The sequence below is a fragment of the Taeniopygia guttata genome, chromosome 6 (assembly GCF_048771995.1).
Source record: "Taeniopygia guttata chromosome 6, bTaeGut7.mat, whole genome shotgun sequence".
In the NCBI taxonomy this organism is placed as follows: domain Eukaryota; kingdom Metazoa; phylum Chordata; class Aves; order Passeriformes; family Estrildidae; genus Taeniopygia; species Taeniopygia guttata.
In genome coordinates, this window is record NC_133031.1 from 19,025,255 (window position 1) to 19,038,369 (window position 13,115).

A 13,115-nucleotide genomic window follows, 5' to 3' on the forward strand; every position below is an offset into this window, starting at 1 on the left:
CAGAAAGGACACAAGAACAGAACAGCATCTGAGTATTTTTAATCAGAGTGTGCCAGATACCAGCTCTGCCTTACATACTTAAATGAGATCTATATATCACTGCTAAACTCTTTACATGACAAGTTTTTCTGTAGCTTTTAAGGAAGTATTTCTGCATATGAACAATATTCTTCTCCAATGAGGCCTTATCTAGAGGTTAAAAATCACAAAATGGCACTTTCCTGCCTGTGATTGTTCTATAATAGTAAGATTACAAAAAAATACTTTTCTCTATTTTCCTAACATTCATTTTGCCTTTTATCACAGTCTATAAAGATTTTAATATCAGAAGTGCTGGAAACTGTAGCTGAGCTTCTTATGAAGCAAAGATACTGAGAAATATATATGGTATTGTGATTTGATAAGGCTCAATTTATTTCTTAAGTTATGCACATTCATTCTGATGTACTTTATCATTGCCACATAAAAAGAAACCCCACAGCTTCACAATGTAAATGTAAAATTAAGGATTTTTTTCAACATGCACAATTTAAAATGTTAGGACAGTGGAAAAAAACTATTCTCCCTCACTGGTTCTGTCCAGTAATTTATTTCTATTGAAATGAAATATGAATATGCAGTATGGATTCCTGAATTCAATGTGACATGTAGCATTCACTACTACCTTGGTAATTCTTTACAGATGGTGTTAGAAGGTAAGAATTCTTTCTGTGTGGTGTGAACTAAGATTTGGAGAATGACTATTTGCTTACTCCTTTTTAGCAACATATAGCTCAAATTTTTTTCAAGTATGTCGTTTTATGTGAGTCTGTTCATTGAACTCTGAATAACCAGATCCAAAATTTAACTCTACCATTTATTTGAATTTATAATATAACTCAAGCCAAATTCTTATTTTGATTTTAGTTTTGAGCAGAACTAAATAGCTAAGGTCTAGTTTTAGCTTTTATAACTCATAAAACTTTATGATCCTTTAAAATCTGTCCACAAGTATTTCATTTTCTGACTTCCTGTGGGTATGAATTTCCCACATACTCTGAAAAGAGGCATTTTTTATCTGTCTCAGACTAGTCTGCATGCAGAGTCTGCATTATTCAGATCATATGCTAAAAATCTTCCATATGCACAAGATTAAATGTTTTGCTGTATATTATTTGCTTTCTATATTCTGCTCCAATATTCCCCAGTTCTCATGTGCAGCTGATCCCACCGTTCCCCCATCAGACTCATGTAGATATTTGGTCACTGACAAGCCGCAGTAGCAGGAGGCTCATCTGAAGGTGGCAGCAAGAACACCTTTTTCACTGGCAGAGATGCCAACAGGATAAAGGTGAAAGTTGGAATAAACTACTTTTGGTTTTAGTAAAGCCTTTAATACAGCCATATTTTAAATTAGGTGTATGAATAGGAATTAATTTAAAGGTGATAGCTGGCTTTCAAATACTGAGAGGCAGAGTTTATTAGCTTAAGCACAGGACTATGCTATTGAAATATTTAATGTTTCCAGGACTTCAATAAGTATTTCTAGACAAACCTTCATTGCCTTTTATAGATGTACAAGTCTGGGTCAGTACTACTTCATAGCTGTCTGTGACAGGCATGACTGGATTGCATAGGTATGGTCTGAGTGTCTATTCTCTTGTACTGTTTGGTACAAAGGAAAACTTGTTCCTAAGTAGGCTTTCTAGGCCCCTGAAATATTATAAGAATTAATAATAACACCCTTAGATTCCTTTCTAATTCCCATATCAAAAGAAGTAATGTTAGATTTTTGCCCCAAGGTTTTTCAGGTTTTATGCCATACAAACCTGTGTAGATTAAAATTGAAGTTAGAAGTTTTCTTTCACATTATTAATATTAAAAATATTTCAATTTTATGAAAATGAAAATAGTATTCTGAGTTTCTTAACAATTACATTTGTAATAAGAAAAACTTAAATCCAAAATGTGTTAGATTTTGTTTGTTGTTAAATATTCCCTTCCCTTCCCTTCCCTTCCCTTCCCTTCCCTTCCCTTCCCTTCCCTTCCCTTCCCTTCCCTTCCCTTCCCTTCCCTTCCCTTCCCTTCCCTTCCCTTCCCTTCCCTTCCCTTCCCTTCCCTTCCCTTCCCTTCCCTTCCCTTCCCTTCCCTTCCCTTCCCTTCCCTTCCCTTCCCTTCCCTTCCCTTCCCTTCCCTTCCCTTCCCTTCCCTTCCCTTCCCTTCCCTTCCCCCCTCTTTTTACAGTGATCAAGAAAAAGAAAAAAAGAGAATGAGAAGATGATTTATATTTTTAATGTAAGATTGAGTGAGGGCAGAAAAAGTGTATTCCTGTTTTGAAATCTCTCAAATTTCAGCCAGGAGCAGGTGGAGAGTCATCACAGTTTATGAAGCACAGCTGCAATAAACTCACATTGAATAGCTTCACTGAACAGATGAACCACTGTATTCTAGATAAGTAGAAGATTCAGGAGGTCATCAAGAAAATGCATTTCAAATATGCAACCTGACCTAGTTCAGAAACATGCTTTTGAACATGCAGTCCCTGAAGAATTGGTATATTACATGTTTGCATTGTATTTTCTGTATTCTCTAATCCTACACTTTGGATAGATTTACATGTTTGTTCAGCATGGTACACCACACAGAGTTAGCCCATCATAAATACTGAATATTAAATACTCTATCAAGCCCTCCTGTGCTGGGGTTGTATTTGAAGCTGTGAGAGGTCCAGTGACCCACAGCAGGCTTTGTTTAGTGGCCATCACGGATGGTGGCCACCAAAGGGATCTGATTCCTGCAGATGGCTCTGCTGGGGGTCTGGTGCCCCTGATGGCTCCTCGTGGCCCTGCTGCACACCCTGCTGATGTATGGCCCATGAGCTGTGCAGCTGTGACATCAGCCTCGTGTTTATGTTAAATGAGTAGGTTTTAATTTTAACTGTGCATCTGCTGAACACTGCACAAGCCCCAGCCTGCCCCTCAGTAACAGCAAGCTGCTGGTCAACATTCATAATCCAGTCATGAGGGAGGGGTTTCTCAGTGCCCAGTGGGTCCCAGCTTGAAGCAGAGGCAAGATGCTTACCTGCTCTTCACAGCCTGTGGACTCTCGAGAACCATCATGACCACTTGGATGACTTGCTGCATCCCAAAGCATTTGAAACCTGAGCGATCTCAAACAATTATTTAAAATTAAATGTGCAAAACTACATAAATCAAGCTGCTAAATGTAAAGTCAAACATCAATTTGACACGCACTTCAGCCATGCTGAAGGTAGTAGCAGCTGTAGTCACTACTGGGTTCTCATTTCATCTTGACCCTGTTCATTACCCTGTGGAAAGATTCATGTTTCATTTTACTACCATGCCAACCAACATGTTAAACCTATGGGCACATGATTGTTAAAGCTGGCTGGAAACTCAATTGATTTTTTTCACTGAATAGAAAAGGAACTTCTAGTCCAGTTTTGTGATGGGATCTATAAGTATTCTCTGGATATCTGAGAGCATAGCTAGGAGCTGAGGTTTTGAGCCAAAAATGATTTGGGGAATTTTTTTCCCCATCCAAATAAGAGAAATAAAGATCGATGTTTGACTGATGAATGTAACAGCCCGCTCCACCCCACCCCTCCCACCTTGATTCTTGAGAATTTCTCTCTGTGCGGGTTTTCCCCTTCCCTCATTTTTTTCATTTAATCATGGACAAAGTCCTGTATTCAGTGAAGTTAAAATAGAACTAGGACCTTGTGTTTAGATAACTGGAGGGCACTTAGCTACAATTACATTGACATGAGTGAAAAAGTCTGCTAATGTGATCACATCAAGGGCATGTTTGGTTGTTTCTGTCACTTAAGAGAAGTTTTGCAAAATGTCAGGAGCTTAAGAGAGAGGAACAAAATGGGGAGACAATAGAGGGGGCTCTGGCAGGAGGAAGACATAATGATGACTGTAAGATGACATAAGCCAGTGGCAGAATGATTACTGCTGTGGGAAGCTTAAGAGGTTAATGGCATGCAGCTAGGGAGGCATGGAGTTTGCATGGACCCAGATCCCAGATCTGATCCAATTGCAGACCAGTTCTAAAGAAAATGACTATAAATCAGTTCAAGAATTCTAGTGAATTGTGCTTTATGCTCATGGTTTGTGATCTAACCAGCAGTTCTTGATGGAATTACAACTGCCCTGCTCCCACTCACCTGCTATTTACTCTGTATTAGGTTAACAATAGTAAATAAACTGCGTATTGGATTTCAAGCTGACCTGTTCATGCCAAATGAATTCGACTTGCCCACAGGCTGTCCTAATTCAAAACATATGTATTGATTTAAATTCCATTGCTTCCATACATTAGGGTACTGTTTAGATTTTTGCCTCATCAATATTCTTCACCTTTTTGAATGGATGCATAGTTTGTTAAGGATTTGGTTCAAAAGGGTTCTCAGGTAGATGTGTGTAAGGTGGTGAAAGAGTAGAAGTGAGGTGCACTGTGGTGATGTTGTACAGCACTTACCCCTGTCACCTGCAACCAACAGAAGACAGTTTGTCCTTTTACAGGCACAACCTCTATTAGCATCAAAGGAAGTTTACTTTAAATGCAGGAAAGATGGCATCCTTGTTTAGTGAAAATACAACTGAAGGCAGAAGAATGATAGTATGACAGTATACTTCTCATACAGCAATGTAATAGGACACAGATAGAAGTTTTCAATTTTCCCCAGGCTTCTAAGGGGTGAAAGAATTTTGCATGTAAAATAGCGTTTCTCCTAAGAAGATATTTTTAAAAAATCAGAACCTCATTCCAGACTCTGAACAACAAATTTAGGCCTCTAAATAAGCAGCCTGAGCTTTTCGAAAGTGCTGAGCTCTGCCAACCCCCACTGCTCTTAGGACACAACTTCTAAGGATGGACATCATTTGACTGCATGTTCTTGCAAAGAAATACTAAGAATATGCAGTAGGTCAAAGTGGCTCCTTATCTTTGTGCGGTGATAAGGGCTGCTGCTCCGCCTAGGAAACAGTGTCTTAGAAGCGGAAGGCTGCACTTCTTATCATTCAAGTGTGTGCCATAAAGGGGTAAAAATAGGGACATTGAGGATAAGAAAGCTGAAACTAAGGCACCTGCTACCCACAGAAGGAAACTTGGGAATGAAATAAGTGAGCGTCTGTTCTGTTTTGAATACTGCAGATCTTCACTTACAGGAACAAATAATTTGCCTGTAAAAGCCTCTGAGATTACAGATATGAGCAAAGGCTTCCTGGATTTAGATTCCTGACTTTATCATGCAGACAACATTCCATTTAATGAGTTTTACCGACGTTGAAAATGTCACAGTTAACTGAGAGAATTAGATTTCAAGGGCAGTTAAACATTTGGAGGACATCCTAAACTCCCACTGAAAATCCTCTAGTTTGTGACCTAAAATACAGTTGATTAAACAGAAAGTTTGAAATAAGTCATTGACATTGTATCACCAGATAATGCATAGTTCATTCAATCTCACAATATTTTAATCCAGTATTCACTTTGCCATGATATATAATGCAGGCTATTTACAAAGATTGGCATTTTTAAATGCCAATTTTCCCTTAAAACAAGCAGCAACAAAAATCAGCCCCATACCATGCTCTTAACCCTGTTTGCAATGGTCTTCATTTGCATCACTGTTGTACAGATTTACACAGGACAGATAAAGGGGATGTTCCTTTTCTTAGAGATTCTGCCTTGTATACTACCTGCAGCCACATTCTGCCACTTTCATCCCTTCATAGTTATATATCAAAGTGGGCACACCAGCATCATCCTTATAAAGAATGGAGATTGAATCCAGTTTGGTTGGAACACAACAGGCCTTGGAGGCTTTTTTTGGATTTTGGAGATGCACCAGAGTTTGGACAATAGCATGTTTAGTTGGGGTGACGTTATCTGTCAGAGGGAAGAAGCAACCTCCTTTACACTCAAAAGCCTCATAATCTTTTGGTGCGATGATCCAGGAATCCCAGCCAATCTCTTCAAAGTTCACATGGAGGGAAGTTCTCCTGCAGTGGTTGGCTCCAACACTTCTCTTGCTTCTGGAGGAATGCCGGTGGGATCCAGTGATGGCCTTTTCCTCTCCCTGCTGTTCCTCTTCAGATGAAGTGTTGTTCTTCCCTAGTTTCTTGAGCACACTTTCTTGCTCGTGAACAATCATCTCGCGGAGCTCCACTTTGGTCTCCTTTGTCCCATTGCTGCGGTCATTGGAGAACACTATTAACAGGGGCAGATTTTTTGTGTCAGGAGTAACGCTGACATCCAGCTTCCCACAAGTAAAACCACTCAGAGCTTTAGTCTCTATTACAACCTCTAGCTTATTTTTAGTCTCCAGTTTGTCTGCCCTGACCCATCTTTTCACAGCACTGGACACTTCAAACATCTTCCAGCCACATTCCTGGATATTGTGGTAGACAAGGGAAGATTTGGTACTTTCTGGGTTTTCCCAGTGGCCATCATCTAGAACATCATAAATTACCATGTTGCCTTCCAGCCTTGAGAGAGACCCGACTTCCCGGTGACAGGAGATATAAATTCTCAGTTCAGCTCTGGTGATTTCCTCATATTGTGGAATAGAGATGTTAAAGAACAAAATGTGTTTCTGAAATGGGTTTTCTTCTGGTGAATCTAAAGAAAAAACATCTGCAATAGGAAATTAAAATGTGGTTACAGTGTTTCTGACTGTCCAAGTAACTTGATTTTAAAAGACTATATATTTTGGGGATAAAATAAGAGCATGGTAACACAGCATTAAAAAAAAAAAAAAAAAGAAAAATCCTGTCTTCTGGCGAAGTTTCAAGGGCAGAGAGTGAAAAGAGGAAATGGAAGTCTCTGGTATTGGTAGTATTTTAGTGTGATTACAAAGCCAGGTGAGTGTGTGGAGGGAAGCATAACGAGGCTGCCTAGAACAAGCTATGGATGATGCTGGGCAGTATTAAGTACATAAATAAGGCATGTGCAGAGTTTTCAGATTTATCAATCTGTTAAAGATATTTTTACAGAAAGAATTTGTAAAAAAAATCAATTATTTCCTACTCTTCTGCTCTAGTATACATATATGTGTCTTTAAGAACTGGCTGTTCTGAAGCTTTTGTTGTTGTCTTCAGATAAGTTTGAAAGCAGCTTAGACTGGGAGTTTGGGGAAATAAAAAAGGTTTTGAAAGTCCTGAATTGAAGGTCCAGTGTCTGTCTGAACAGGGTCTTGGTAACAAGCAGTCTTTCATACCCAGGTCCCAGACTGCTCCAGGCTGGACTCCTTGAGTTTGGGTGGATTCGTTCACATTTGTTTGTTGTCTGCAAATCTATGTGCAGTACCAGCAAGTCTGCCTTGGGAGGGACAGATATTTGGCTGGAAGATCAGACTGGTAGTATTTAAAAGTCACCCCTGATGTCTATTTAATGCTCAGGGTAAACTAACTGCTTAATCATGAATGGGTTTTAGGGAATTTTAATTGGCTGTTGCTGCCATTTCTTCAGACCATTTACCTTGTAAAGTAGTCAGAGGGAAGACTGAGATATGGAAAGTATAATCTAGGTACTATTGTTGAGATTTATTTCTATTTCAGGACTAGGGACACTAATTTGGGAATTTGGAGTTCTCTGTAGTGCTGTTACCTGTGTATGTCTATTTTTCATATAAACAGAAACTTCATTTCTCCCTGCTTCATTTTTGTAACAAGGACTGCACTTACTTCTAACTTTTTTATTGCCTGATGGATCTTTCAAAAGCCTATTTAATGTTACATAGACAGGGATCTTGATTTTTTTCTGTTGATATGAGCATGACTGATCATTTTCATATAAATCTTTGTCTAACCCAGAATTTTGGAGCAATGCTGTTCCTTGGTTGGATCCAGCAACAAATTTCTCAGCTGGTTGCTGGAGTTTTTAAATATGTACAGAGCTTGCCAAAAAGAAAAGGTCTCTAGCATCAGTCTCAATTATAGGTGATCAAAGTTTGCATGCTAACATAAAAACTCAGTTTGAAATATCTAGGATTGAGAAACATGCTTCATGTAAACCTTGTTATTTGGTGCATTATCTTAGCTGAAGCATTTCAGAAGAGAATATTGTACAGTGAAAATATCAAAGAAGAAAACTAAAGGTAACTGCATTTTTTAAAGATTGAAATAAACGATATAGTAAGAATACAATCAAAAATTTTAATGTTTCATTTCTAAAGAATCTTTGGAAGTTAGGAACTCAGTTTCTTCTGAATTTCAAAAGAATCTGACTATTTACTATTAATGTACTTTTTAAAAAATTGTAGTCCACATATTGAGGATTTTTCCTACCTTCAGTACTGAAGCTCCTTACAATATTGGATGCAGGGATGGAGGACTTGTCTGCAGCATATCTGTTGTATAAATCAATCATGAACTGTGGTGGTTCTTCTTTGGTCTTCACTTGTGAGGGCACTCTTGACAAATTCAAACTCCTTAGTAAATCCATCTTCATATTCTCCAAGAAAGATTTAAAGTTGAAATGGGTCTCATCTTCTACTTCCCCAGGATCATGAACATGTGCATCAGACTTTCCCATAGCTGATAGCCTGTCCCAGTCTTCCAAAGGCTTGCCTCTTGTCAAACAGGCAATGATGTTGAAAACAGACAGTGCAGCTAATACTCCAAAACAACACATTTCTTCTATATTTATTTTCTGGTGGAGAAACAAGAGGACAAGGGTATTTTAGCTGATTGCCAGTCTTGTTTCAATAAAAACAGAGGAAAGGAGATGTAAGGCAAACAACTGGAATGCCCTTTGCAAATCACTTTCTGGTGTTCTTTCTGCAGTCTGCTTCAAACCCCAGCCTCTTGTCAGTTGTCAAGCAGATTGGTCATACACTTGTCCTTATCAGAGTCATTGATGCCATGCTTCAGCTTCTGTTATCTAGCAAAGCTCTTAGTTAATGAAGATTCTGTAAACATCTGACAAACACATGTGGCTGGTGGAAAGGACATTGTATATTGTAAAGAATCCACATTTCACTTTAGGGTCATCTTTGCTTAATTACATTCTTCTACCACTTCCTTGCCAACACAGAGAGATGCTTTCTTAGGAACACAGAAGTTTACACTGTTTTCAGCAAGACTAGAAAATACAGATCTAGAACAAAATCACTCTATTAGCTATTAGCAAATAACATCTCACAAATTATTTATATAATCGCTTCACATATTATTATAAAATGCCCATTAGTTTGATAGAGACCTGTGATTCTGCAAGACATGATCTCATGACATTACAAACAACCTTAAAACTTCTTTCCGTTTATCAGCCAAGAGCTATTGTTTGTACACAGTGAAATCTGTTTTGTGTCAAGTTTGTTTCATGTTGTTTGCAGGCTTGTTCATTTTCATTCCTTTGGTGTATGGGAATTTAGGCTTGTTTTTATAGTGTCTTATGTAATATATCTCATAGATTCATGATGGTCGATCCAGTCCAAGAACAACCAATCATTTTTTCAGCAACCTCAAAATGAAGACAGAACCAGGCCTTCCAAGACCAAATGGAAAATAAAAAGTCCTTTTGAAGATACAGAAGATTATCTCTGAAGACATTGTGTGCATGAGAAGAACAGGCCAAGGCAAATTAATTTCTCATGATACAGAAGAAAAACCAGGTTTATTTATGTTAATGAATGTATTATGATTTAATCTAATGATACATAATTGCTTTTTCTGTACTAATAATGCATCATTTTTTCTAAAAACTCTGTTCAAGTGACAACTTGGATCCAAGATCCTGGTTAATTATGTTCCTATGACATAAAGTCAAAAAGGATTATTTGGCATTGATCCTGGTCTCTCACATAGCAAGACTTATATTTACTCAGGGCCTTTGTGTTTTATACCTACATGCAGAGTCAATTGTTTGTTTTTGGATAAACATATATTTTTAAGTGCCAACAGACTTTATCTGAACACATCAAAGAATCAAAAATTTTTATTTTTGTAGCTAAAATATTATAACCTACAGCTAAAAACCCCTTCATGCCATGTTCATTATTTCATTGTGCCTGACTTTACCTTCTAGACAGGAATTCTTGTAACTTTCTGGCTCATTTAAGGAGTCCCATAGCACTGACATTTTCCCCTTTCAAAGTGCTTGCACAGTATAATCAAATTACTTCTCAGTTTTCTTTCTGATAAACAGATTGTTCTCTTTAGTAACAAAAGACATTTTCTCTCCCTGTTTTGGTTTCTTTGTTTTTTTGTTTCTCTTTCAGAATTTGAAGGCCTTCTTGACAAGGTGAAACCTAGGGCTATATATAGTTTTCTAGTGGCAGTCCACCAGTGCCACATGCAGAAATAATATATCCTTTCTTTATGTGGTTCACTGCTCCAGTGTGTATCTTTTCAAAGCTTTCACTGGCTGCCATTCCATAGCATCATGCTGGGTGCTCAAACTGCATCACAAATCTATGACAGCCACAAAATTCTTAAGAGTTATGACTTTCAAGGGTGCAGTCTTGTACTCAGTAGGAGCAGCCTCCATTCCTTGAGACTAGGTACCTGAAGCTCTGTATCTGTCTACTTTAAAATTAATTTTAATTACATTGAGTGCAGCTAGATCAAGTGGTCTATATAAACATCTCTCTCCTTCTGCAAATGCTGTGGGGGTTGCTATATACAGACTCTAAGTTCATACATAAAGGTGTCAAATACTGTCAGGCCAAGTGTCAGCTTTGCAGAAACTTTACAATGAACAGTTTAACTCAGTGGAAATTCCTTTTGAAAGCTGTTCTTTGAGGTTTGGCAGTGAGACATTTTTTAATCAATGTGATACACCAACATATTAATATTGTCCAGTGGTTTATTTTAATTATGCAGCCTTGGCAAGTGACTTGAATATTCCACAGAAACCTAGGTACATTGTAGCTGTTGCTGTTACTGCTGGCAATTAAACAGTGGCCTGAAAGAATGAAATCGGTTTTGTTTTAGAAAAAATGGGTTTTGACAGTTTGCTGGCCAGTATCAACTGTTTTCTTGTTTTATCTATCTTTACTCATAGCATTTTCTTTTAGGATTAGTTAGTGGAATTATCTTGACCTGTGTTTATCAGTAGTAACTTTCTCTATAAACTCAAGCATTGAGCAGAATGGTTTATAGGATGTTCAAAGAAGTAAAAAGATCTGCTGGAACCAAGACGGTGAGGGCATCAGCATCCTCTGCCCGCAGCTGTCTGCATTTGTGCCATTTCAATTGCAAAGTTTCTCCTTCCAGAGAAAGATTAGACACCCAAATTCCAAAGATGCCAAAAGGAGTAACTTAAACTACTAAAAGTGGTTGAAAGCCTTTTTTTGCATTGAAGAATTGACCAGTACAGGTAAACTCCAAATGAAATAAGCTTTACTAATAAGAGATGTGTATTACTTGTGTTGCAAGGGCATATTTTGATAACAATCACACTTACAGGTATAATATATATGGTTTTGCCAATAGAACTTTAAATGCGGTCTTAACCTCTTGGAGTTTTGTAGGTATCCTTATGAGTGTAGCAGTAGCATTTTTCCTTATATCCTATTGACCTTAGATTGAAGAGTGGAATCTCTTGCCATAATAGCTTGCATCAGCACATCTTGGAAATAATGTTTTTATCCAAGGACTAATTCAAGATATAGCAAGTATTCCTTAAGGAAAACAAAATGCTGTGGATGAGAATATAGGCACACTAAGTTAATATGTCAGGCTTTTAGAGCTAGTGATAAATGGGAGCAAGACTAGACATATATAAAAAGGTAGATTCTCACAGAGAGCAGAAATAACACGGATTTAAGATACTTTGAAAAATGTTGTGCTATGGCTTTTCTGTAGGAATGATGAATTTCCGACAAATTTTAAATTTTTCTTTCTATGTTAGCATTACTTTGTCAATAGTAGTTGAGTTTCTTATGATTTATAAAAACACAAAATTGTAAATTTTTTAAGGGAAGTCTCTAAAAGCAACATTATACAAAGGTTTTTCCCAGTGATCTCTTGTAAGGCATAACTGACAGTCACTACAGGGCACCATAGAACTTATTACTTCTAAGTCAGAGCTTTCTAGGAAGAACTAGCAAGAACTGCTGTCAGAGTAACCTTGCAAAGCCTCCCCATGTATGCTGAATCTTGCTTTTTTTGTATGTTAGCAGGAAACACCACATTTACATACCTCTGTTTTCTGAGAAACTGCACCAGCTGAGCGTAGAAAATTGGTGGCAGAATATACCTAGAACTTTAGTAGGATAGGAGCCTTGCAGTTATTTGTTCTTTAGAAGGAAGTGCATGTAGTGCCCTTCCCTTAAACAAAGCAACTCTTAACAGGACAAGGTAGTGCCTAAGATTAGACTGTTTCTTGAGGAGGAAGTACTCCATGTCTTATAATTTGTGCTACCTCAGGGACTTCAGATGTTTCTTCCACTCTTGGTCTCTTTATGCTATTGCATAGCAGGTGGGTGAAAATGAAATATGTGGCAAGTGTGTCCTAGAACACGGGGACAACCAGAGGATTGAGAGACACCATGATGGGAACACCAGCTCTTAAAAGACTGCTGCAGTTAAAAGGCTACCATAAAAGTATCAACAGGGGATTGTGTAGGAGTTAGAGGGATGCAGAGACTTTATTTCTATAAAGACTTTCAATGGAACCGCTGCCAAATGTTTCCCATTTTGATGTTCATTGTTTGAAAAGAAAGTTAATGAAAGTTCTGGAAAGAGTTCAGAAGAGAGCTGTGAGAAATTGTTTTAAGGCTTAGAATAAGAAATCAATCTATTTAAATCTTAGCCAAAATGCAACTTGACCCTACTCTCTATACTAAAAATACACAGTGAAAGTATTTGGGATAATAGATAAAAGGGATCTAATGAAATAGGTTACAGTAAGATCCATTGAACTGAAGCTAAAGCTCATCAAATTCAGTCTAGGATTAAGCCACTGCATATGAACAAAGAGCACTAACTTTTGGAACAACTACTTGTAGTCCAGTAGAGATATTCTATCACATGAAATCTTTAAAGCCGAATTTATGCATGTTTTTCAAAGATATTCCCAAGCTTAAAACAGAAGTTCCATAATGCATGGTGCAGAAACTGCTGAGCAAGGTTCTTTCATCTGTGCTATGCAGGAGGTCG

At 37.8% G+C, this 13,115-nt stretch overlaps 1 protein-coding gene across 1 annotated transcript; it reads right to left on the reverse strand.

Annotated features, from left to right (window-relative positions):
- Positions 1-2,255: 2,255 nt before the first annotated feature.
- Positions 2,256-13,102, reverse strand: GDF2 (growth differentiation factor 2). The gene is made up of 2 exons (XM_030276013.4): positions 8,298-13,102; positions 2,256-6,645 (listed from the first exon to the last, which is right to left on the reverse strand). Exons 1-2 carry the CDS (start codon positions 8,641-8,643, stop codon positions 5,705-5,707), a joined length of 1,287 nt encoding a protein of 428 aa, XP_030131873.2. The 5' UTR covers positions 8,644-13,102; the 3' UTR covers positions 2,256-5,704.
- Between the last annotated feature and the right edge of the window lie 13 nt (positions 13,103-13,115).